Source organism: Corvus moneduloides, chromosome 11 (assembly GCF_009650955.1).
Source record: "Corvus moneduloides isolate bCorMon1 chromosome 11, bCorMon1.pri, whole genome shotgun sequence".
NCBI lineage: Eukaryota > Metazoa > Chordata > Aves > Passeriformes > Corvidae > Corvus > Corvus moneduloides.
The window spans coordinates 15,357,729-15,379,113 of NC_045486.1; the positions used below are offsets into that span (position 1 = coordinate 15,357,729).

At 59.6% G+C, this 21,385-nt stretch overlaps 2 protein-coding genes across 2 annotated transcripts; one reads left to right on the forward strand and one right to left on the reverse strand.

The window, feature by feature from the left end:
- The first annotated feature begins 1,416 nt into the window (after positions 1 to 1,416).
- GNAI2 (G protein subunit alpha i2) lies at positions 1,417 to 16,535 on the forward strand. Its single transcript, XM_032120839.1, has 9 exons — positions 1,417 to 1,587; positions 9,973 to 10,015; positions 10,196 to 10,337; positions 10,539 to 10,699; positions 13,190 to 13,318; positions 14,448 to 14,577; positions 14,797 to 14,950; positions 15,299 to 15,505; positions 15,643 to 16,535. The coding sequence occupies exons 1-8, from the start codon at positions 1,470 to 1,472 to the stop codon at positions 15,487 to 15,489; spliced, it is 1,068 nt and encodes a 355-aa protein (XP_031976730.1). The 5' UTR covers positions 1,417 to 1,469; the 3' UTR covers positions 15,490 to 15,505; positions 15,643 to 16,535.
- Positions 16,096 to 20,867, reverse strand: GNAT1 (G protein subunit alpha transducin 1). Its single transcript, XM_032120840.1, has 8 exons — positions 20,614 to 20,867; positions 19,126 to 19,168; positions 18,783 to 18,924; positions 18,553 to 18,710; positions 18,341 to 18,469; positions 18,128 to 18,257; positions 17,889 to 18,042; positions 16,096 to 17,658 (listed from the first exon to the last, which is right to left on the reverse strand). Exons 1-8 carry the CDS (start codon positions 20,717 to 20,719, stop codon positions 17,468 to 17,470), a joined length of 1,053 nt encoding a protein of 350 aa, XP_031976731.1. The 5' UTR covers positions 20,720 to 20,867; the 3' UTR covers positions 16,096 to 17,467.
- Between the last annotated feature and the right edge of the window lie 518 nt (positions 20,868 to 21,385).

Sequence of the window (21,385 nt, forward strand, 5' to 3'; positions counted from 1 at the left end):
CATGGATGTGCAGGGACCCCCATGGGAGCAGGGCCCCTGTGGGAGTTAGACCCTGGGGAAACAGGACCCCTAGGGAGTGGGATCCCTGGGGAGCAGGACACCTGTGAGAGCAAGATCCCCAGGAACACACGTGGGAGCAAGGCCCTGAGGAGTGGGACATGTGTGAACAGGACTCCAGGGAGTGGGACTGCTGAGGAGTGGGATATGTGGGAGCAGGAACCCCAGTAAGTGGGACTGCCATGGCAGTAGTATCCCTGGAGAGTGGAGCTGCTGTGGGAGCAGGACTCCAGGGAAGCGGCGCTGGGGCATCTTCTGCCTGGTGCCAGGGCCCCAGTGCTCTCAGGGCCAGCCCCCCCAGCCCTCGCCCATGGCAGTGTGGAGTGGGGGTGAGCCCCCCCAGCCCTGGCCCCTCGCTCCCCTCCGCTGGCCCCAGCTCTGGGCTCAGTGCCAGCTCGTTAGCAAAGCCTTATTAGCACGGCAGCCCGCTCCCACGGGAACAGCCCTGCTCCCGCCACACCAGGCCCACGGGCACAGGCCTGCAGACCCCACGGGGGATGCTGTATCCCTTCCCCTGGCATTCTGAGTTAAAAGCATCCCTGGCTGCCCTCACCCTGCTCAGCTGGTGCTCGTGGGGGTGTGTGCGGTGGCTGCAGGGCCTGCGCAGGCATGAGGCACTGCTGTGGGGCTAGCATGGAGTGAGAGTGGCTACCTGGGCATGGACCAGCCCTGTGGGTCAGTGGGCACACCTGGCCCCCCTCCTCAGGTAGTGGGGGGGGTCTAGCTCCTAAGGGAGCTGGGGGATGGGACAAGTGCCTGAGGGACCCCCTGTCCTGGGAGAGACCTGGAGATACCCCATTCTGCCCAGTCCCATCCTGGCCCATCCCTGGTCACAGGCACGCCCAGCCCTGGCACCCGCCAGGCAGGGGACATGGGACCCTGAGGGGTGAGAGACCCCCAAGGTCCGAGCCACCACCCTGTGACACCGCGGCTCCGCAGAAGGTAGCCCTGAAACACAGCATCACGCAAACCACTGCTCCCAGGGCTGCACCCACCGCTCTGCACCCAAAGGACCCCAGACCCAAAGCGCAACACCCAGACTCCATCTCCCTCCCCATGTCTGTCCCAGGGCACACCGCGGCCGGAGCCCGCCTGTCCCGGGATACACCGTGTCCCACCCACATTTCCATCCCGGGATACACCGCATCCCTCTCCCCATTCCCGTCCCCTCACACACCGGCTGTCGCCCCTCCCCCGCCGTTACCCGGCGCCACCGCCTGAGGGCCCGCGCGTCGCCAGCGAGAGGCGCCGGCCGCTAAGCCCCGCCCACATCGCCCCGCCCCGCTGGCCCCGCCCCGCTGGCCCCGCCCCGTTAGCCCCGCCCCCGGGCGCGCAGGGCGGGGCCTGTCGGGGCGGGCCGGGCCGGGCCGGCAGAGCCGCGGGCGCGCGCAGCAGCCGCCGCCGCCGCCGCCATGGGCTGCACCGTGAGCGCCGAGGACAAGGCGGCTGCCGAGCGCTCCCGCATGATCGACAAGAACCTGCGGGAGGACGGCGAGAAGGCGGCGCGGGAGGTGAAGCTGCTGCTGCTGGGTAAGACCCCCCGGGCCCCACCCCCGGGCCCCCCATCTTGGCTTCCTCACCCGGCTCGGCCCGGCCCTGCCGGAACCGGGCGGCCTCGCCGCCTCCGCCCCGCGCAGCCCCGAGGCGATTCTGGGTACCAGCGCCGGGAGTGCCCCGCCCCGGGGATCCCCCATGAGTGAGATGCTGGCCCCAGCCCAGGCTTCGGGTTCTCCCCACAGTGAGCTGTCGGCTCCATCTCGGGCCCCGGGGATGTCCCCGGGAGCGGGGGGCCTGCCCCGCCCCAGGCTTCCGGGTTTCCCCCCCCCGGTGAATGGGGCAGCAGGCCTTGGGATTTCCCCCCCAGGACTCGGGTGTTGACCCCATCCCAGGTTCCAGGCATCCCCCCGGGAGTGGGGTGTTGATCCCATCCCAGGTCCCAGAGATCCCCGCCAGGAGTGAGGTGTTGATCCAATCCGAGATCCCAGGGATTCCCTCCAGAAGTGGGTTACTGATCCCATCCCAGCTCCCACGGCTCACCCCCAGGAATGGGATGTTGACCCCATTCCAGCTCCCAGTGTCTCCTGCCCCCCAGGAGTGGGGTGTTGACCCCATCCTGGCTTCCAGGGTTTCCCCCAGGAGTGGAGCACTGTACCCACAGCAGACCCTGGGGATGCCCTCCATAATGGTGTTCTTTCCCCCCCCCTCTGCGAGCAGGATGCCAGCCCCATTCTAGGCTTTGGGGATCCCCGTGGCAGTGGGGTGCTGGCCCTGCAGCAAGCCTTGGGTGCTCCTCAGGAGCAGGTGCCACCCCATCCTGGGCTGTGGGATTCCCATTGTGGTACTGTCCTCCCAACCGGTCAGTGTCCAGCCTGGGCATATCCCTTTGGGACACAGGTGGGGTCATCCCCACCCTTGTATTGGATGCCCCCCTCCCTCCCCCTAGCAACGGTCCTGCAAGCTCGGGCACCCTATTCCACCTGCCCACCATCCCTGGGCTCCTCCATGGGCTCCTCTCACTCTGCCCTCCGGCTGTGGTGGAGGTAGCAGGGCTGACAGGCACCTACTGCCCCATGCCTTCCCCACTGGAGCACTGGGACAGGCCCAAGCCTCTCTGTTACCCTTCCCTCTCCGTGGGGGTCTGGGGGGCTTGGGCCACTGCCTGCCATGGGCGGGGCCCTCCACAGCCCACGGGCTCTCTGCCCCACAGCCACTTGATTTTGGTTCCGATAACGGGCCGCTTGCGCTCTTCAAAGCACCCTGGTGATGCTCCCATGGGCGTTCACAGCCCTGCCCTGTGCCTGCGGGCAAGGCAGCCACTTCGTTATTTTAATTTATTATTTCTCTTAATGACTCCCAGTTGGGCTTTTTATTCCCTTTACGAAATTCCCAGGGAGAGCCTCACTCCAGGTGCGAGGCTCCCATGGCACCGTGGGGCAGTGGGACGGGCAGAGGGATCCCCGACAGAAAATGTCTTTGGGCTCATCTGCTGTCTGCAGAGGAAGCTGCCAGCAGCAGGAAGTCACGCTGAAATCCGGCAGGCCTTTATTTGCTCAACCCCTGCCTGCCTTGAGAAATACGTAATTAACGCCTCAAAACGCTCCTTTATCAGAGTGCGTTGCTTTTTTCGTTTTATTTTATTTTGATTTTCTTTGACTTGGCATGAGCAGTGCTGGCAGCAAAACCCATCTTGGGGATATTGGGAGGGAGTCTGTGCCGTCTGGGGGGCTCGATGGTTGGGCAAACTCACTGCCCTGCTTTTTTCTGTGGAGGGGAGAGTGAGGGGAGTGAAACCCCATGGGATTTGTGGGATGGTGGAGAAGGGTGGAGAAGCACGTGGTAGCTCTTTGCCGTGAGCTGTTCCTGTGCTGGCCTTGCTGCTGGCTCTGTTCCTCTCAGACCACTGCCTGGTGGGAGGTAATGAGGATGTAGCTGGCTGAGGGGGTTTGGCACCTCCAGCCTCGAGAGGCTCCTGGGACCATCCAGGACTGTCCAGGCAGTGTCACCCTGGTGTTGTCAGCTCTGGGTGCCCAGGTTGGGGGGGCCCATCCAGTTGGTGCTGAGCATCATGGGGGAGCAGCTGGGGGCTCGCTGGGGGACAAGGATCATGGTGTAGGCTGACTGGCTGACAGCCCCTTCCCGGCTCTTGCTCTGTCCTGAAGTGGAGGCAGGAGGAGGAAGAGGACGTCCGTGCTCCCTTCTGCTGGGGCCGGTGTTTACGAGCGGCATTTCTGATCTCAGCTGCTTTCTAAAGCCAAAAATAGAGCAAAATGGCCCTTCTTGTACATTTAAAAAAAAATTTCTTCCCTGTGCAGCTGTTCAGGTGTCAATAGCACCAGAGCCCTGGGTCAGTGCTGCCCATTTCCGAGCCGAGCCACGGCCGGAAAATCCTCCCGAGCCAGCAGGGAGCAGCTGGGCAGGTGGGGCCAGCACTGCCCCCCTGGGGGCTGCTGCTTGTGACATGTCCCCTCTGTGAGGTGGGACCACAGTGATGGGGGGTGCTCCCACCTCCCTGCTGTTCACCCTTCCTATGGCTTATTTTTTTCCCCATGGTCAGGGGAAGCTTTGAGGGGACCTGAGGCTTCACGTGCTTTTCGATGAGCACCACAGCTCCTCGTCCCTCTCAGCAAGACAGAGCTCCAGGGTCCTCCATGAGGGCTGCAGCCCTCCCGCCTCCTCCAGGAAAAGGGAGGGAAAAACTAAAGAGAAAAACGGCTTCACCCTTTGTGCTGCATCAACCTGTGGCATGAAGAGGAGATGCCTCTTCCAGGCATGGCATGATTTTTTGCTGGCAACCTGTGGTGTCCCACAGCCGAGCTTTGGAGCTGGGGTACCGCAGTCAGGCAGGGCACGGTGTGAGTGGAAGTCACCGGTCTCGGTGTGTGGTGATGGCATCGGGAGCATCGGAGCACGGAGGGCTTGGGGCTGACTGCTGCAGCTGCCTCAGATCTGTGCTGTGCTCTGTATGTGGCCGTGAGCTGCCTCCTACCTTTCCTCTGCTGTGGTGGGTGAGCTGCAGAGGGGTGGACACGCTGCCAGTGCAGTGGGGGCAGGCAGGACCCCCAGTGGCACATGGCTCTGCAGGCATGGGCACAGCACTGCTCCTGCTGTGGCACCTGTGGGTGCCTGCAGGTTTTCCTCTGCTGTTTGCCAGCTCTGGCAAACTGAGTGTGGGCTGAATAGTTTGAAGCTCCAGTCTCTGATGGGGAGAAGACTCAGATGAAGCAATATCCCTCAAACAAAGAATGTTCCCCTCCCTGCCACTGGAAACCAGAAGTCTCCCACGGTTTTGGTGCTGGGAGAGGCCAGGAGCCACCACTGACACCCGAAAGCTCCAAATCTGGAGCATCTGCCCCATAGTTCCAACAGCTCCTGGTGCCACTCTTGGCTCTTTGCCATCACCAGGACACAAAGCCCTACAGTCACTGGCTGTTTCTGCTGGGCAGCAGTGTTCTGACCAACCCACCTCCTTGCTTGTGGGAACTGGGATGCTCCCAGGGGGATGCAGCGTTGGCAGCAGGCAAGCGATCACTGTGCTCAAAGCCCCTTATTCCTTATCTTTGGAGGATTAGGAAAGTAAAGGATTTCTCAGTTGTTAGAGGTGGGGAAGGTGCTGCTGGGTTGATTACGTTGATCTCCAGGGGTTTGCTGTAGGTGCAGACCCTGGGATGAGGACACTGCCCTCGCTGGGGTGGTGGCACCAGGGTACGTCACGCAGGCGCTGCCTGTACCAGATCCTGCCTGGGACAGACTGTGGCCGGGTAGGGCTCGGAAGCAGCTATTTTTTTTTTTGGGCTTGCATAAAAATAGAGGAAGGGAGGGACCAGCTGTGACTTTCAGAGGTTGCGTGGCCCCAGCACTGCCCTGGGTTCTGTGTGAGCTGCCTACTTTGCTGTGCTTTGTCCTGTCTTGGGGGTTGTTTCTGTCCCCACTCCTTCCTCAGCCCTGGGTGTTGGAGGGGGTTGAATCCTCCCTTCAGTGGGGACACTGAGAGCCCCAGTGCTGTTTTTTGCCGTGGGCTGGGAGGTGTCACAGTGGGGGGGACCAGGGAGGAACTCAGTGCTGTTAGATCCAGAGGGATCTGACATCCAGCCCCCTGGAGCTGGTGTATGGGCTTGGGATGGGTTGGGATGAGATGGGTCACTACAGTCACCCACTGGTGACGCCCTAGGGGCTGGCAGCTGCCCTCTGCTCCAAGATGAACACTTAGGCTTTGCTCAGGGAAAACAGCAGGCTTATGTGGATATGTTTAACATATACCTTTACATATGTACATTAGAAATGCATTTTATATTTTAAATTTTGTGTGTGTATATATATATGCATCTTACTTTTTTGTATGAAGCAATATATACATTGATTTATACGTATCAAAAAGCACACATACATACACACACACATATATATATATATATTGCTGCACCTATATATATATATATGTAGCTTTATGGAAGAAGGTGTCCCATGGTCTGAGCCTACCTGGGGCCAGGATCAGGGTGTCCCCAAGTGCTGTTGCTGTAACCAGGGCTGGCCTGGCCTTTCTGCAGCCACCGGGTTTCCTGCTCCAGGCTGGAGCGCGGGTTTCCGGGCCGGAGACTGGTTGAATCACCGGAGCTGGGGGAGCTGAGTAATTCTCCATCCCGCTGGTGGAGAACCCAGCCGGGCGGATTGGGGTGCCGGCAGCATCCTGGCTGTGCCAGAGGGTGAGCCCCCATCCCGTCAGGACGGGATGGACAGGATAATGGCACCCAGGCCTGGGGGCATGTGCTAGCAGTGGTGGGGGGGAGAGGGACCATGCTCTGTCCATGGCAGGGGCAGAAACAGAGCAGCAAAGTTTCAGGATTCCTGAAAAAAGCCCAGCACAAGGATAGTTTTGTCCAGCTTGTGAACACCGGCGGTCCTTGTTGGCAACAGGGGTGCATTTTCCATGCTCCCCCTGGGAAACCATCGCCAGCCCACCTCCTCCCTGTGTGCCCTGAGCATCCTTCCTGCTGCAAATTTATTTCTATTTTATTTATTTTTGTGGGTGTTTCTTTTGCATCTCTATCAGCTGCCTTGGACAGGGGGTCTTCACCCCCCAATTTTTTGAGGTCCTGCCTGAGGACGTGGCATTCCACCAGCCAGCGATGCACAGGCTCCTTCTGGGAAGCGGCCAGCCCTTTGCTGGAATGGGATGGCCCTTGGGAAAAACGCCCTATGTCACTGTGGGGTTTTAAAAAAATGTGATTATTTTTACAGCAATTTTCCGTCTATTTTGGGTAGGAAGGAAAATGTCGAGGGGAATCTTTTTTTGTTTTAAGTTTTTGAGTCTTTAGGGTAACTCTGCTTTTAACACACCCCTTTGTCAGTCCCGTTTGATGGTGGGGACCCCACAGGTGCTGAGAAGGGTGGGCTCTGCAGCCATCCCTCTGTCTTGCCATCCATCTGTCCTGCGAGGAAATGGATTGGTGGGTTTGTCCAGCGCTAAAACCCATCTGTAAATCCATGCTCAAGTAATAGCTGCTGTTTGCCAGGCTGGGAAAGCTTGCCGGGACAGCAGCAGGGGATGGGCCTCCGGGTGCTGGGGATGGGGATGGCTCCGGACCTGCTGGCAGATTGAATTCCAGCTTTTCCCCCATAATGAAAATTTTCCAGCTATGCATTGCTTCCATCTATGCCTGAATATTTGAAAGAATGGTGCTGTGTGGAAAAATGGAAAATCCCCTCGCGGTGATGCGGGATGAGGTGGACCTGAAACCTGTGGCCAGCTCCTAAAATACAGGGATTACATATGTGCTGCCCAGAACTATGCACATGTATTGCACTAAATATCTGCTGCCCAGAAAGCATCGTAAATCATGGGCTGCAAAATATATATGTTGGCTCAATAAAGTTTTTGCCAGTGGATTAGCAGGGAGTTCTGGAGCCAAGCAGCTGCTTGCTTATTTTAAATTTTTGAAGATTATTTTTAACAAAAAAAGGAGGAAATGAGCCCGAGAGAGTGCTCTCCTCCTGTTTTTGCCAGGCGCTGCCCTGGGAACAAGCACTGTCTGCAGAGAGGCAGGGCTGGAGGAAACGCAGCCGTGGGGTCAGCCCACGGTGGGGGGGGTCTCCATCCCCCCCCAGTGCCGGCACAGGGGTCCAGAGCTCCTCTGACACTGCCTTGTCCTGCCTGGGCTGGGCTGGAGGGTGGAAGCTGGCGGTTGGCATCCGGCCCAGGAATTGTTTTGGGGCTGAATGGGCGGCAGCTGGGGTTTTCCGGGGATTGGAAACCCTTCCCCTCTGCCACACTCATCGAGGGGGCTGGGGAGGGTCCCGTGCATGGGGACGGGGGGCTGTTAATTCCAATTCAAATTCCTGCTCACTGCAAGTGTTCAATCTCTTGTGCTGGGCAAGCTCCTGGTGGCAGGCAGAGGTGCCGACTTGGAACATGGCTGCTTTCCTCAGGGAGCAAGGAAGGAGCCGGGAGATGTGGGGGAAGTTTGCAAGGAAATAGCCATCCTCGGTGATGGTCACCCTGTGATTGTCACCCTGCTGGGGGAAGGCAGGAGGCCCCGGCGGGGTTGTTCCCTCCTGGCAGGGAGAAAATGTCAGGCAGGGTCAGACAGGGGAGGAGCCAGGGACAGCTGTCTGGCACCTCACCTCAAGGATGCTGATAAGCCGGGTTCTTGCTTGCCACGTGCCTCAGTTTCCCTGTCCAGGCACCCGCTGAGGAAGGATTGGGTGAATGCCGCTGGCTCTGGCCACTGGACCCAGCGGTATGGGATGGTGTTAGAAACCAGAGGTATTTAATGGAAAAAATGAAGGGCTATGCCGAGTCCTTCCCCCCTGCTCCCAGCTCCAGGCAGGAGTTGCCAGCACTGACCACGAGCACTGGGCTGCGCTGGGTGCCGCGTCAGCATCCTGAGGGTGCCAGGGGAGGATGGGTCAGAGAGCCCCTGCTGTGCTGAACAGTGACCTCTGAGCTGAGCAGAGCCCCTCCCTTGGCACGTACAGCATGGGAACTGTGGAGCAGAGTGCTCGTGGTGATAAATACAGGATCTCTATAGCCTCAGTATGGCCTGAGCACTGCCCACAGTGATGTCCCTGGGGGTGCATACCTGTCACCTAAGTGGTGTTCAGGCTGGGGACATGAGCAGGAGTTTGTTCCCTGCTGCCATGTCTCAGCTGGCATGATGGGCCCTGCTTTTCCCAGTTAATTTTAGCATAATCTGCTTTTTTTTTTCTTAATTTTTTTTAACCTCCTCTGTAATCTCTGCCCCCTCTGTGGCCATGCTGGCACAGGTCTGCCTGGAGCCTCCTGTAAAGGCAGCTCCGTGGCCAAGGGCAGACCTGGGGGGACCTGCAAAAAGGGCTGTGAGAGGATGCAGGGATGGATTTAGCTTGGGAGATCGTCTGGGATTTGCACCTGGAGGCAGGGACCCAGCCAAAGGGGCCTCATCCTGCTGGGGGTCCTGGCACAAGATCAGCCAGGCACTCATCCATCTCGTGACACTCCCTGCACAGAGGAGACAAGGGACATGCACTGCCCCTTTCAGCTTCCCCTTTTGGCTTCCCCTTTCTTGCAGCCGGGGTGACTTTGCTTCTTCCCTGCCCCAGCCTGTGGAGGGAGGGCTGGGCCGAGCTGCACGTTGCCTGCGTGGAGTGATGTCCCTAGGGGGGACAGGGTGGAGGAAGGAGAACCTTAGGCACCCTGTCTGTCTCACTGAACTCACAGAACCCTGCGTTTCGATGCTGAGAAACAAAACGACCCCAAAAGCCATTGGCTTTCCCTGCTAGCAGCCACCTCCGCAGCAGGTTAGGGCACAGGACCTGGCAGGCTGGGAAGTGCTTGCTATTTAAGAACCAACCTGGGGGCGGCTGAGCCCGCTGGGATCACTTGAGCTGGCTGGTGGAGGTGGCAACTTCTTCCTGAGTTCCCTGCCTGTACCTTGTGGCACAAGCATCCCTGCATCCTGGCCTCTGCTGGCTCCAGCTGCGGATATGCAGCAGGGCCGGTGCTCCATTGTCCCCCAGAACAGAGGGGATGTGGGATGCAGCAGCTACGTTCAGGTTCTGCCTGGAGATGGGATGGCAGGTCATGGACAGATCTTGGCCCCCTTGTCATGGGGAGTCCCCAGGTTCAGCCAAAGCCAGGATTGCCTAGTCACATGCTAGGACTGTGGGGAAGATGTTAGTGTGTTGATGCCGTTTTCCTGGCCCAGAGCAGGTGTCATTTCTTCCCTTGGGATCTACTGCGAGGGCCCTCCAGGCTCCTTTTGTTCCCTCTTTCTTGGTCCTGATGTTTCCAGTGGTCATCCAGTCATCTGCTCTGGCCAATGCTGCTTCTCCCATGGCTGAGGCACTTGCTGCATTCCTTCTGTGGGCTGGGGGGGTGTCCCAGTAGGGTAGGGGTTCCTGGCTTTGGACAAGACCTCACCCCTTCTCATTTCTCCATAGGTGCTGGTGAGTCTGGGAAGAGCACCATCGTCAAACAGATGAAGTGAGTGGTCCCTGCACTGTCACTGTGGCTGACACTGCTCAGGCTTCAGCCACAGGCTCCAAAAACAGTGGCTGACAGGGAAAGCTCCCCATTGGTGTTGCCACAGAGCACGGGTGGGGAGCAGCACCCTGGGGTACCCCACAAAGGGCTGACCTTGCCTGTGTCTCTTCCCTGCCCCAGGATCATCCATGAGGATGGCTACTCAGAGGAGGAGTGCCGGCAGTATAAAGCTGTGGTCTACAGCAACACCATCCAGTCCATCATGGCTATCATCAAGGCGATGGGGAACCTGCAGATTGACTTTGGAGACTCCTCCAGAGCGGTGGGTGCCCTCTTGCTCCCACTGTGCCTGGCAGGGATGGGGGTTCTTGGGGGCTAAAACAGATGTGCCCAAAACTGGACTAGGGTTAAAGGTGGCTCAACTCAAGCCCTGCTGTTCCCCAGTGGGCTCCCATCAGGTCCTTTGGGGCAGAGTGAGCTTTGGTAAGTCCATGCCAATGCTGAAGCTGTTTTATCCCTGCAGGATGATGCTCGACAGCTGTTTGCACTCTCCTCCACTGCTGAGGAGCAGGGCGTCATGCCGGAGGACCTGGCCAACGTCATCCGGAGGCTGTGGGCTGACAATGGGGTCCAGGCTTGTTTCAACCGCTCCCGGGAGTACCAGCTGAACGACTCTGCTGCCTAGTGAGTACCCCCTCCTCTGCCCCAGCTCAGCTGAGCCCTGTGAGCCACGGTGCTCTTATCAAGCAGCAGAAAATCCCCCCAGGGGCTGCTGTTCACCATCACCAGGCTTAGGGGCTGGTGCTGCCACTTCCCGCATGGTGCTGAGGCTGAGCCGGAGCGGAACTGGGAAGGCGGATGTTTCGAAAGCTGTTTCCTTCTCTGGCAGGGTGCTGTGTACCCTGGGAGGGGGGGCACTGGGACATCCCCCTCCTTCCACTGCTCTGTCCCCACTGCCCTTCTCCAGGAGATGCTCTCCACTGGCTCCCCACTCATGAGCATAGCCAGGGTCCTGCCCATCCTCATCACCCTTTATGGGCCATCAAGGCAAGAAAAATTCCCAAGGAAAGCCTTGGGGACACTTAGGTCTGAAGAGGATGAGTAGGATGCTCAAGAAGCTTTTCTTTTTCTTTTTAACTGTTTCTATACAGAAAGATTTGGCATTACGCTCGTGCATTACCCAGCAAATTGGTGTCTAAGTAGATAAATTGCTGCATCTGGTTGGGTTTATCCTTGAAGAGATTAATAAATAAATTAATCTGCCTAATGTACCATTGCTGGAGAGGGTGACACAGCTGAGTCTGTGTTCAGCTTGCACAGTGCCCTCCTACCCTCTCCACCCAGACCCCTCATGTCAAAGCAATGTGGAAGGAGCTCATGGTGTGCCAAGAGCACCCCACCAAGCATGGCCTTGCCTAGGATCCTGCATGCTTGGGACTCGCTGCTGTCCCAGGGCAAGTGGTTTCCCCAGCCATCCCCCATGCGTGGCACAGTCGGGTCCCTCTTTTGCACTGAGGTCACTGTGGGGAAGAGATTGTAGGAAAGCTCCTGGCAAGCACCAAACCTGGAGAAGCTCCTGTCAGCTCTTTCCCCCAGCACCCGCAGCTTTCACTTCCTCCTCACAGGCACACACCCCCACCTTCCCCAGCCCCTGTCTGCTCAGCCCCATAACTCTGCAGCCAGCGCTGGCATTTCTGTGGCAGCGGGTGCTGGTTTGGGAGCTCAGGACACCTGGCAGGTGCCAGGCAGCTCACACACACACTTGGAGCAGGTGTATCTGCACAGTGTCTGCCAATTGCCTGTCGCTGTCAGTGCTGTTATGGAGCATTTAGCACATGGTGGGGGGTTGGACAACCATTAATTAGGAGCACCTTCGAGCTGTCGCTCCAGCCTTTTGCCAGCCCTGTGGAGTTGCCTGCATAGTGGCCAATCCGTTGCCCATCTCACAGGGATGGTGATGTGCCCACGGTGCTGCTGGAACAGGACAGCCTGGGGATGAGGAGCCCTGTGTCCTGCCCAGGACATAGCCCACCTGTGCCCCAGCTCTCTGCAGCACAGCATCCCCCATCCTCTTCCTTCTCTGCCTCTTGGGGTTCCACGAGTTTGGGGTGCCCGGGTGGCGCTCACCAGCACCCCGGGGCTTGATGCAATGTCCAAGAGCCTGTGGTGCTGCACAGGGCCCTGCTGTGGCACTTCCTGTTTTTTGTCAGCCAGACGCCGTGTGTGTTTCCGGCTGTTTTTGAGCTGCTCTGCGGCAGTAACGTGCAGGTTCCCCACCCTCACACCCACAGCAGGGTCCTGGGGCACCTCCAGCTCTGGCCCTGCCCTGACATGCTGCAGGGTTTCCCAGGTGCTGGCGAGTGGCCGTGCTACAGTTGGAGCCAAGGATCCCTATGGCCTCACGGGCTGTAATCTGGCTTTCACCAGATTACAGGGCCACAAATGCCTTAATTAAGACAAGCCTAATTTGCTTAAAGGAGCCCGTTTGTAGTAACCCAATTAAAACAATGTGAGCTGGAGGGATCAAGACCTGCCTTGATCCCCCTGGCAGCCCTCATCAGTCCTGGTGGGTGTTGCACACTGGGGACCCGTCCGCCACCTCTGCCGGGACCCTGTGGGCAGCAGGGCAGGCAGTGCTCCATGGAGGGGCTCGGGATGGCTGCAGCCCCCCACGGCACTGCTCCCTGTCTCTCTGGCCTCTCGCCTCCTGCTTCCTCCCAGGACGCCGTCCCTTTGTGTTTTTGACTATAAATGGCACGGCGCCATCGATTGTTTCCGCCGGCACTGCGGCTGGTTGCCATAGCACTGAATATTTTCCTCTTGCCATTTCCCCCCCGTGCAAACGGCCAAGGGAACGGGGCGAGCCCCCCGGCCCCGGCTGCATCCTCTGCCTGGCTCCCAATGCCAGCACACTGCTCCCCAGTCCCTCGCTCGTGTGTGTCCTGTGTCATCCTGGCCACTGGTGTCCTGCCCTGCCTGTGTCCGGCAGGGACATGGGGTGATCCCACGGTGCACATGGTGCCCCTGCTGTGCATTCCAGCTTGGCATTGCCCACCCTGAATGAACAATGCTGGGAGATGGACAGGGGACCCTGGGCCAGTGTGGGGATGTCCCTTGGAATCTGGGTGGGTCGTGCCCCACGGTCCAGGTCCCACATCACCTCTTTGTCCCCAGCTACCTGAATGACCTGGAGAGGATAGCCCGTGCTGACTACATCCCCACCCAGCAGGATGTGCTGCGCACCAGGGTGAAGACCACAGGCATTGTGGAAACCCACTTCACCTTTAAGGACCTGCACTTCAAGTATGTCTGACCCCTTTCCCTTTTGCCTTTTTGAGAGCAAAAAGAACCCTTCCTCCCCGTGCTGGGTTGGATTGTGGGTGCACACTGCATGCACTGAGTTCCCCCCACCTCCTGGTTTGCTCATGGCGGGAACTGCTGCCTCAGAGAGCGGAAACCGCTGAAATAGCTGGAACAGCCTCAAAAACACTTCACAGAGCTCAGTGGGTGGATCCAGGCTCTGGGGAGGAGGGGACAGGGGAAGGCATCCCTCCTCCCGCTGCCGTGACGCTGCTTCCGCCACAGGAAGAGCTCTGGGCAGGAGCTGGGGTCTCAGGGTCAGGCCCTGGCCCTGCTGCCTGCTGGCACCCCGTGGTTGCTTTCCACTGAAAGCCCACAGGAAATAATCAGGGCTCTGGTTTCCGAGGCAAAAAGCTGCCATTGTCCACATCCCGGGGGATTTAGTCCCATGGCAACAGAGCTGATGTCAGAAAGATCTGATGGGGTCCTCTCTGAATGCGGGGGGCTCTCAGGGACCCCGATGCCACCCTGGTGGGATGGAGACACTAGGTCGCACATTGCCAGGGCAGCGCGTGGCAGTGGGGGTGGTCCGAGGGGGATGCAGCATGTCCCGGTGGGGAAGCCTTCCCACCAGCCAGGCAGTTGGCAGTGGACATGGCAGTGGATGTGGAATGCTACTGCTGGGCTCTTCTCCGTGGAGGCAGGGCATCCTCTGCTGCCCAGATGGTGCATCGGGATCATCCCTGCGCTGTCGTGGTGCCGCAATCCTGCTGAGTGCACAGGCACTTGGCTCCCCTTGGGCCAAGGTCTCTGGCAGAGCCCTGCTGTGCCTGCTCTGGAGCAGGTCTCTTGGGAAAATGACACTGACACCCCCTGGGAAAGGTGGCCTGATCCTGCCCCAGCTCACGTCAGGGATTTGCTTCGGCTGGGAAATGAGCCTGGACACTGTCCTGGCAACGGGAACAGGGGCAGATCCTCAGTACTGGCAAAATCCCTGGGGCAGAGGCACTGTGCTGTGCCTGCACCAGTGCTGCTGCTGCTCCAGGCAGCTGGGAACACTGAGGCAGGGAATGGGGTGAGGGCAGTGGGGCCGGGAGCTGCCATCCATCCCCGCATCGCCTCCCTGCCGCAGGATGTTCGACGTGGGTGGCCAGCGCTCGGAACGGAAGAAGTGGATCCACTGCTTCGAGGGGGTGACAGCCATCATTTTCTGTGTGGCCCTGAGTGCCTATGACCTGGTGCTGGCTGAAGATGAGGAGATGGTGAGTCATGGGGATGGAACCAGCGCTATGAGCTGTCCCCTCCTTGGGGGGCTGAGGGAGCAGCCCCTTCTCTGGTGGCCACCAGTGCCCTGGCCAGTGTGGCCCAAGCCTTGCAGGCCATTGACATCCCCTGCCCAGGCAGGCAGGAGTGTGGGGAGCAGTGGGGTGGGTGCTGCCTGAGGGTCCCTGCCTGGCTCATGCTGCCATCTCCCCTGCCAGAACCGGATGCATGAGAGCATGAAGCTGTTCGACAGCATCTGCAATAACAAGTGGTTCACAGACACGTCCATCATCCTCTTCCTCAACAAGAAGGACCTCTTTGAGGAGAAGATTGTGCACAGCTCCCTCACCATCTGCTTCCCCGAGTACACAGGTACCACTGGGACTCTCAGTGCCCCCTGCCCTCCTGGCAGGGGCAGTGGGTGGTGTCTTGCCCCAGGCAGGGTAGCAGGAGGTGCTGGGGACAGAGATGGTGTCTCCCCTGTGCCCAAGGTTGGGGCAGCAACTGGGGTGTGGTGGTGTTTGGGGTGCCCTGGGAGATGGGAGATGTGGGGGGGACACAACACGAGGGGCAGCTGCCCTGAGGGAGGTTATCTGAAGCTCACTCTGCCTCTGGAGCCTCAATTTCGCAACAGGACTGGCTGTGCAGGGCCGAGCCAAGCCCAAACCCTTTGACGGCTGTGGGCAACTGTGGGGCAGCCCAGTGTCTCTTCTTCCCCAGGGGCCAACAAGTACGATGAGGCAGCCAGCTACATCCAGAGCAAGTTTGAGGACCTGAACAAGCGAAAGGACACCAAGGAGATCTACACCCACTTCACCTGTGCCACGGACACCAAGAACGTGCAGTTCGTCTTTGATGCCGTCACTGACGTCATCATCAAAAACAACCTGAAGGACTGTGGTCTCTTCTGAGGGCAGCGCTGCCCAGGTGGGTGGTGGTCTCAGTGGTGGCTCCCCTAATGGGATGGTCATAGACCATCCTCCAGGGATGGGCTGGGCACAGCCTGCCAGCTGCAGGCTGCCCTGTCCCCCGGCCCTCCCCTGCTCACAACCTCTCTCCCCTAGGAGCTGCAAAGGAAGGACCACGCCATCTCCCACTCCTGCTTCTCTTCGGATTCATCCCTCCGCCCCCACCCCATAAAGAGACTTTTTGAGTGCCAGCACGGTGGCAGGGCCCATGTACCCCCTGCTGCACGAGCTTGCCCCCCACCTTTTGTCCTCCTCCTCGCCGGCGTCGCCCTTCCAGGGAAGACAAGGTTTTAATCTTGGTTTGTACCCCCTGAACCGTTCCAGCCCCCACTTCATTCACTCCGAGCCCTGGCGCTCTCACTGTTTACATTGCAAGTGTTGGTGGCATGGGGGGCACACCTTGGGGATGCCCATCCAGCCACAAACACGACCGATGACATTCCTTTTAGTAAACCAGAAAAGAAAGAAGAAAGAAAAAAAGAAAAAAAAAAAAACAACAAAACCAAACCCAAAACCATGCAAAAAAAAAACCACACCACACCAGTTGGGGCCAGGTTACCTTTTAAAGAAACCTTTTTACCAAACTATTTAAAAGCATCAAGTGCTATGTGGTGGCGGCATCCTCCGTGGCCAGCCCACCCCCCAACCGCGTGCCTTGGGGGGGAGGGTCTGCACCCCACCCCGCCTCGCTGCCCCCATCCCGACAGGCAGCTCAGGCAGGAGGGTGGGCAGGGGGTGCTGCCCACTGCCTCTATCCCCCCCCTCTTTCTAAGCCTAGTTTTTAGGGCTAGCTGTTGCGTTGGGCGAGGAGAGCCCGCTGTACAGAGCAGAGCCCGCTGTACAGAGCGGCCCCCGCTGTCCCCCCCAGCCCAGGGGGGACCCTCCAGCCGGTGCCTGCGGCCTCGCTTTTCCCACAGGATGTTTTACCGAATTGTTCACATGGTTTGAAATAATAAAATGTAGAAAGGAAAAAAGAAAGAGAAAAATTACATATACCGAAACGCCCTGTGTGACATGGGAGTGGGCAGGGGGGCTTCACCTCTATGGGAGTGGCTGGGGTCATCCCCGGGGGTGGGAGAGGGTCACAAATTAGGCTGACATCCCCCTGGGGTTGTGGGAGGTGAGGGCAGTGGTGGGACCCTGGGGGGTGTAGCCTGGATGCTGCTGCAGGGCTGAGCCCCACCCCGAGGGGCTGTGGGTTGGGGGGGAACAAACACATGATCATCCCCTGGCTCTGCAGTGCCAGGATGGTGGCACCGAGGGAGCCCCAGTATCACACAGTCCCTGGGGGACCCCCAGTGCCCAGGAACAGCCAGTGACCTGTAGCCCAGCACCCCCAGCTTCAGAGGGCACCCAGGACCCCCCAGCACCTCTCAGCTCCAAGGGGTACCAGGGACTCCCAGCACCAAGGGGCACCCAGAAACCCCCCAGTTTCCCCCGTGCCAAGGGACCCCCAGCACCTCCCAGCTCTAAAGGGAACCCAGGGACACCCCAGGATCCCTCAAGTACCTAGGGACACCCAGGACCCCCAAACACCCCTCTTCTGCAAGGGGTACTCAAGGACCCTCAGCACCCAAGGGAACCCCAGTACCCCACAGCTCTGAGGGCTACCCAGGGACCTGCAGCACCCAAAAGTATCCAGCGCCCTGTAGCATCCAGGGTCGCCCAGGTACCCGCAGGACCTCGAGCCCCGGAGATGCCCAGCAGAACTGGGGGCCCCACAGTGCTGACTGGTGGGAGAGTTGGTGGGGAGTGGGAGTGAGATTGTGTCCTTCTCACGCCCCTCCCCTCTTCACCAGGTGTGGCTTTGGAGCTGAGCAGGTCAAATCCTGGGGGTTTGGGACAAGAGGAGATGGTTGTGGAGGTGGGATGGGAGCAGCAGCGGGGCTGGGCCCCAGGAGAGGGGGTGCAGGGCTGGGGCTCAGAACAGCCCGCAGTCCTTGAGGTTCTCCTTGATGATGATGTCAGTGACGGCGTCGAAGACGAACTTGACGTTCTCGGTATCGGTGGCGCAGGTCATGTGGGAGTAGATCTCCTTCACGTCCCGCCGCATGTTCAGCTCCAGGAACTGCAGCTTGATGTAGTTGCCCGCATCATCGTAGGTGTTGGGACCTGGTGGCAGTGAGCGGGGGTCCCCTCCCAGGATGGTGTCTCCCCCCAGGGTGCCGGCCCAGCATCACCCAGTGCTCCCTCGGGTGGGCAAACCTTGCGTGGTCCCTCAGCAAGGCTCATGTGGCACCACTTGCATGGGATGCTGAGGACACCTGGTGGGGGACTCCTGCGAGGTGGTGGCACCGACCCTCCACCAGCACCCCACTACCACCAGTCACTGCCACACTCACCATCATAGTCGGGGAAGCAGATGCTGAGATGGGCCTTCTTGATCTTCTCCAGGAAGACGTCCTTCTTGTTGAGGAAGAGGACGATGGAGGTGGTGGCGAAGTAGCGGTGGTTGCAGATGCTGTTGAAGAGGTGCAGGCTCTCGTGCATGCGGTTCTGTGGAGGGACACAGCCCCATGGTGATGCCCACATCATGATGGGGACAAAGCAGAGAGGGTGTGAGGTGGTGAGCCTTCCTCACCACTTCATCATCCTCCACCAGGACCATGTCGTAGGCGCTGAGGGCCGCGATGAAGATGATGCAGGTCACCCCCTCAAAGCAGTGGATCCACTTCTTTCTCTCTGAGCGCTGTCCGCCCACATCGAACATCCTGGGCAGGACAAGGGAGGGTCAGCATCCCCCACTCCCTGCCCAGCCCCTGGCACCAGCCCTCCCTGGGGGCCTGGCCCCCACCTGAAATTGAGGTCTTTGAAGGAGAACTGGGTCTCGATGATGCCGGTTGTCTTGACACGGGAACGCAGCACGTCCTGTTCTGTGGGGACGTAGCCGGGGGTCACCAGGCGCTCCAGGTCTGACAGGTAGCTGGCCAGGCACGTGGTGGGCATGAGACATGGGTTGGAACCCCCCTGATGCCTCCTCCACCCGTACTCCCCGACCCCACGTACTAGCCCGCAGAGTCATTGAGCTGGTACTCGGAGGCGCGGTCGAAGCAGGCTTGGATGCCTGAGTCCTTCCAGAGCCGCCCGATGATTTCTGACATCTCCTTGGGCATGGTCCCTTCCTCGATGGTGTCCGAGAGGTGCAGCAGCTTACGGGCATCATCCTACAAGGGAGAGGGGTTCAGTGGGGCCTGGGGGCTGGGGAGAACCCCTGCCCAGCAGGGAATGCTCCTCACCTGGCGAGCCGTGTCCCCGTACTGGATGCTGAGGGTGGTCATGGCCCGCACGATGGCCAGCATGGACTGGAGTGTGTTGCTGTAGATGATGGCGATGAACTCCAGGCATTCCTCCAGCGAGTAACCGTCCTGGTGGATGATCCTGGCCGGGGAAGATCACAGGCATGGGGCTGAGCTGGGTGCCATGGAGCTGAGCCACACGATGGATGCACCCCACGGCTGTGGCATGGGGTGGAGTCAGGCGCAGTGGGATGGGGCACCCCATGGCTGCAGTGTGGGATGGGGCACCCCATGGCTGCAGCGTGGGACAGACACCTTCCAGTGACCCCCCCTTGGCACTTACTTCATCTGCTTGACGATGGTGCTCTTCCCGGACTCCCCTGCTCCTGAGGGGACAAGACACGGGTCACAGTGGTGCCCATGCCTTGGGCACTCCCAGCTGGGCCCCGTGCTGGCCCACTGGGAATCCTGGTGCCTGACATGGCTGCGGGCACAGTGGATTTTGCCAGGTCCACAGCTCAGGGTGTGCAGGGGGATTACCAGTGGCATTAACAGTGGTGCCAGTGGCATTAAGGTAAGGCTGAGCTGCTGCGTCTAATGGGATCTGCAGTGGATCAGCCAGGGACACTCTCAGGAGCCCAAGGGAGGGGTTGGGGACATGGTGGCATTGCAACCCCACCACCCACCACACAATGCCCCAAACCTGTGGATGTGTCATGGGCCAGACTGTGAGGACAGTGATGTCACCCATGGCCCCACCACATACACGACACCCCAGTCCTCAGGCACCACTGGGGGACTGGGAAGGACTGGGAGGGACACATAGGACAAGGGGGCTTTAGGGACAGACACAGGGTGATGGTATAGGCTGCATGGGGGTCTCTAGGAGGGTGCGGCAGGGGTGCTGACGGGGTGGGGTGCTGGTAGGTAGTGTTGGTGAAGGCTCTTAAGATAGGTTGGTTGGGGTTGGGGGTCCTGGGAGTGGGGGGATATTAGGTGGGCTGGTTGGGTCCAGGGATACATGGAAACCAGGGGATCTTAGGGTGGATCTTAGGATCTTAGGATCTCATCTCCTTGTTGAGCTGGTCTGTTGCATTTGGGGTGCCTGGTAGGGGGTGTTGAGCAAGTTGTGATGAGCTAGCTTAGGGGATCCTGGGAATGGGGGGGCTGTTGGGGTGGCTGATTGGGTTTGGGGTGCTGAGGGAGAGAGGAAAACATTGGGTGGGCTTTCGGGGGTGAGTGGTTGGTTTCAGCAGTGCTATGGGGTTCAGAGGACTGCTAGAGTGGGCTGACTGGGTTTAGGGGTGCTTAGGAGCAGGGGCCTGGGGAATGTTGGACTGGTTGGGTTTAGAGTGGGGTCAGGGAAACTTTGGGTGGTTTATTGGGGAGGGGTTGGTTGTTTTTAGGGATGCCTGGGAATGGGAGGCTGTTGGGGGCACTCCTGGGTTGTGCTGGTTTGGTTTAAAGGTGCTGGAGGCACCAGGGAAATATTGGGTGGGCTCTTGAGATGGGGAGGTAGGGTTTAGGGCTGCCTGAGAATGGGGGTGATGTTGGGGTGGGCTGCTTGGTTTTAAGGGTCCTGGGTGAATCAGGGGAGTGTTGAGTGAACTGTGAGGGTGGGCTGCTTGGGTTTGGGGGTCCATCCAAGGGCCAAGGGAATGCTGGATTGGCTGGTTGGGTTTGGGGGGCAGCTGTGGGGTGTGCTGGTTGGGTTGAGGGGTGCTGCTTGGGTTGAGGGGTGCTGGTAGGGTCCAGGGGTGGACTGGGTGGGCTGCTAGGGTAAGATGCACAAAGGATAGGTACGTCCCCCAGGGTATTGTCTCCCCCTTACCCAGCAGAAGCAGCTTGACCGTCCTGGCATCCTTCTCAGCATCTTCCTTGAGCTTCTTCTCCAGCTCTCGGGAATGCTTCTCCTCGGCACTGGCCCCGGCTCCCATCCTCAGCCCCGCGGCCCTGTGCTTCACCACCCGCTCCTTGGGGGTCAGCACCAAGACGGGCAACGAGCTCCAGCCCCCCGCCGCCTCCAGCGCTCGCTCCCGGTGCCCGCCGCGGCCACCACCACCACCGTCCACCCGGTGTGCCACAAGGACGGGGCCAAGGTCACGGGGAGCCGCCTTCCGGGGGGCTGCGCTCAGCACCCGGGGCTTAAGCTGCCCCCCCCGATAAACCCCCTTCAATCTGCAGCGGGCTGAGCTCAGCAATCCCGTGGTTCCCGGTGTCAGCGCTTCTGCCGAGGGGGCCCAGCCCGACCAGCCCCCGGCTTTGCCTCCACCCTGGGGCTGGGGCAGTGACCTGGCCACCCTGAGGATGTGGGACCCCTACCCAGCTCCAGCTCTGCTGTGGACCCCAGGGGTTTGGAACTGGGGACTGGGATGGTGTGTCTGCTGGGGTCTGGTCACAGTGGGAGTAAATGTCCCCTTTGTCCCCATCTCTTCTGGTCATCCACCCTGCTCTGGACCAGTGCCCACTGTCCCACCCCAGTAAGCCATCCCAGTGTCCCCAGGGGCACTCCCCACAGTGATAGAAGGTCAGCCTCAGTCACCACACCCTGTGTCTCCAGGAACCCTTCCAGAACCCTCCACTAATGTCCCCATGCCTCCCGG

Coding starts and splice junctions, on each gene's coding strand:
- GNAI2 (XM_032120839.1), top strand. CDS start 1,470: ATGGGCTGCACCGTGAGCGCCGAGGACAAGGCGGCTGCCGAGCGCTCC. Junction 1,588..9,972: donor GGTGAAGCTGCTGCTGCTGG/GTAAGACCCCCC, acceptor ATTTCTCCATAG/GTGCTGGTGAGTCTGGGAAG. Junction 10,338..10,538: donor TTGGAGACTCCTCCAGAGCG/GTGGGTGCCCTC, acceptor TTATCCCTGCAG/GATGATGCTCGACAGCTGTT.
- GNAT1 (XM_032120840.1), bottom strand. CDS start 20,719: ATGGGAGCCGGGGCCAGTGCCGAGGAGAAGCATTCCCGAGAGCTGGAG. Junction 18,925..19,125: donor ACCATCGTCAAGCAGATGAA/GTAAGTGCCAAG, acceptor TTCCCCGGCCAG/GATCATCCACCAGGACGGTT. Junction 18,470..18,552: donor CTCAATGACTCTGCGGGCTA/GTACGTGGGGTC, acceptor GTGCCTGGCCAG/CTACCTGTCAGACCTGGAGC.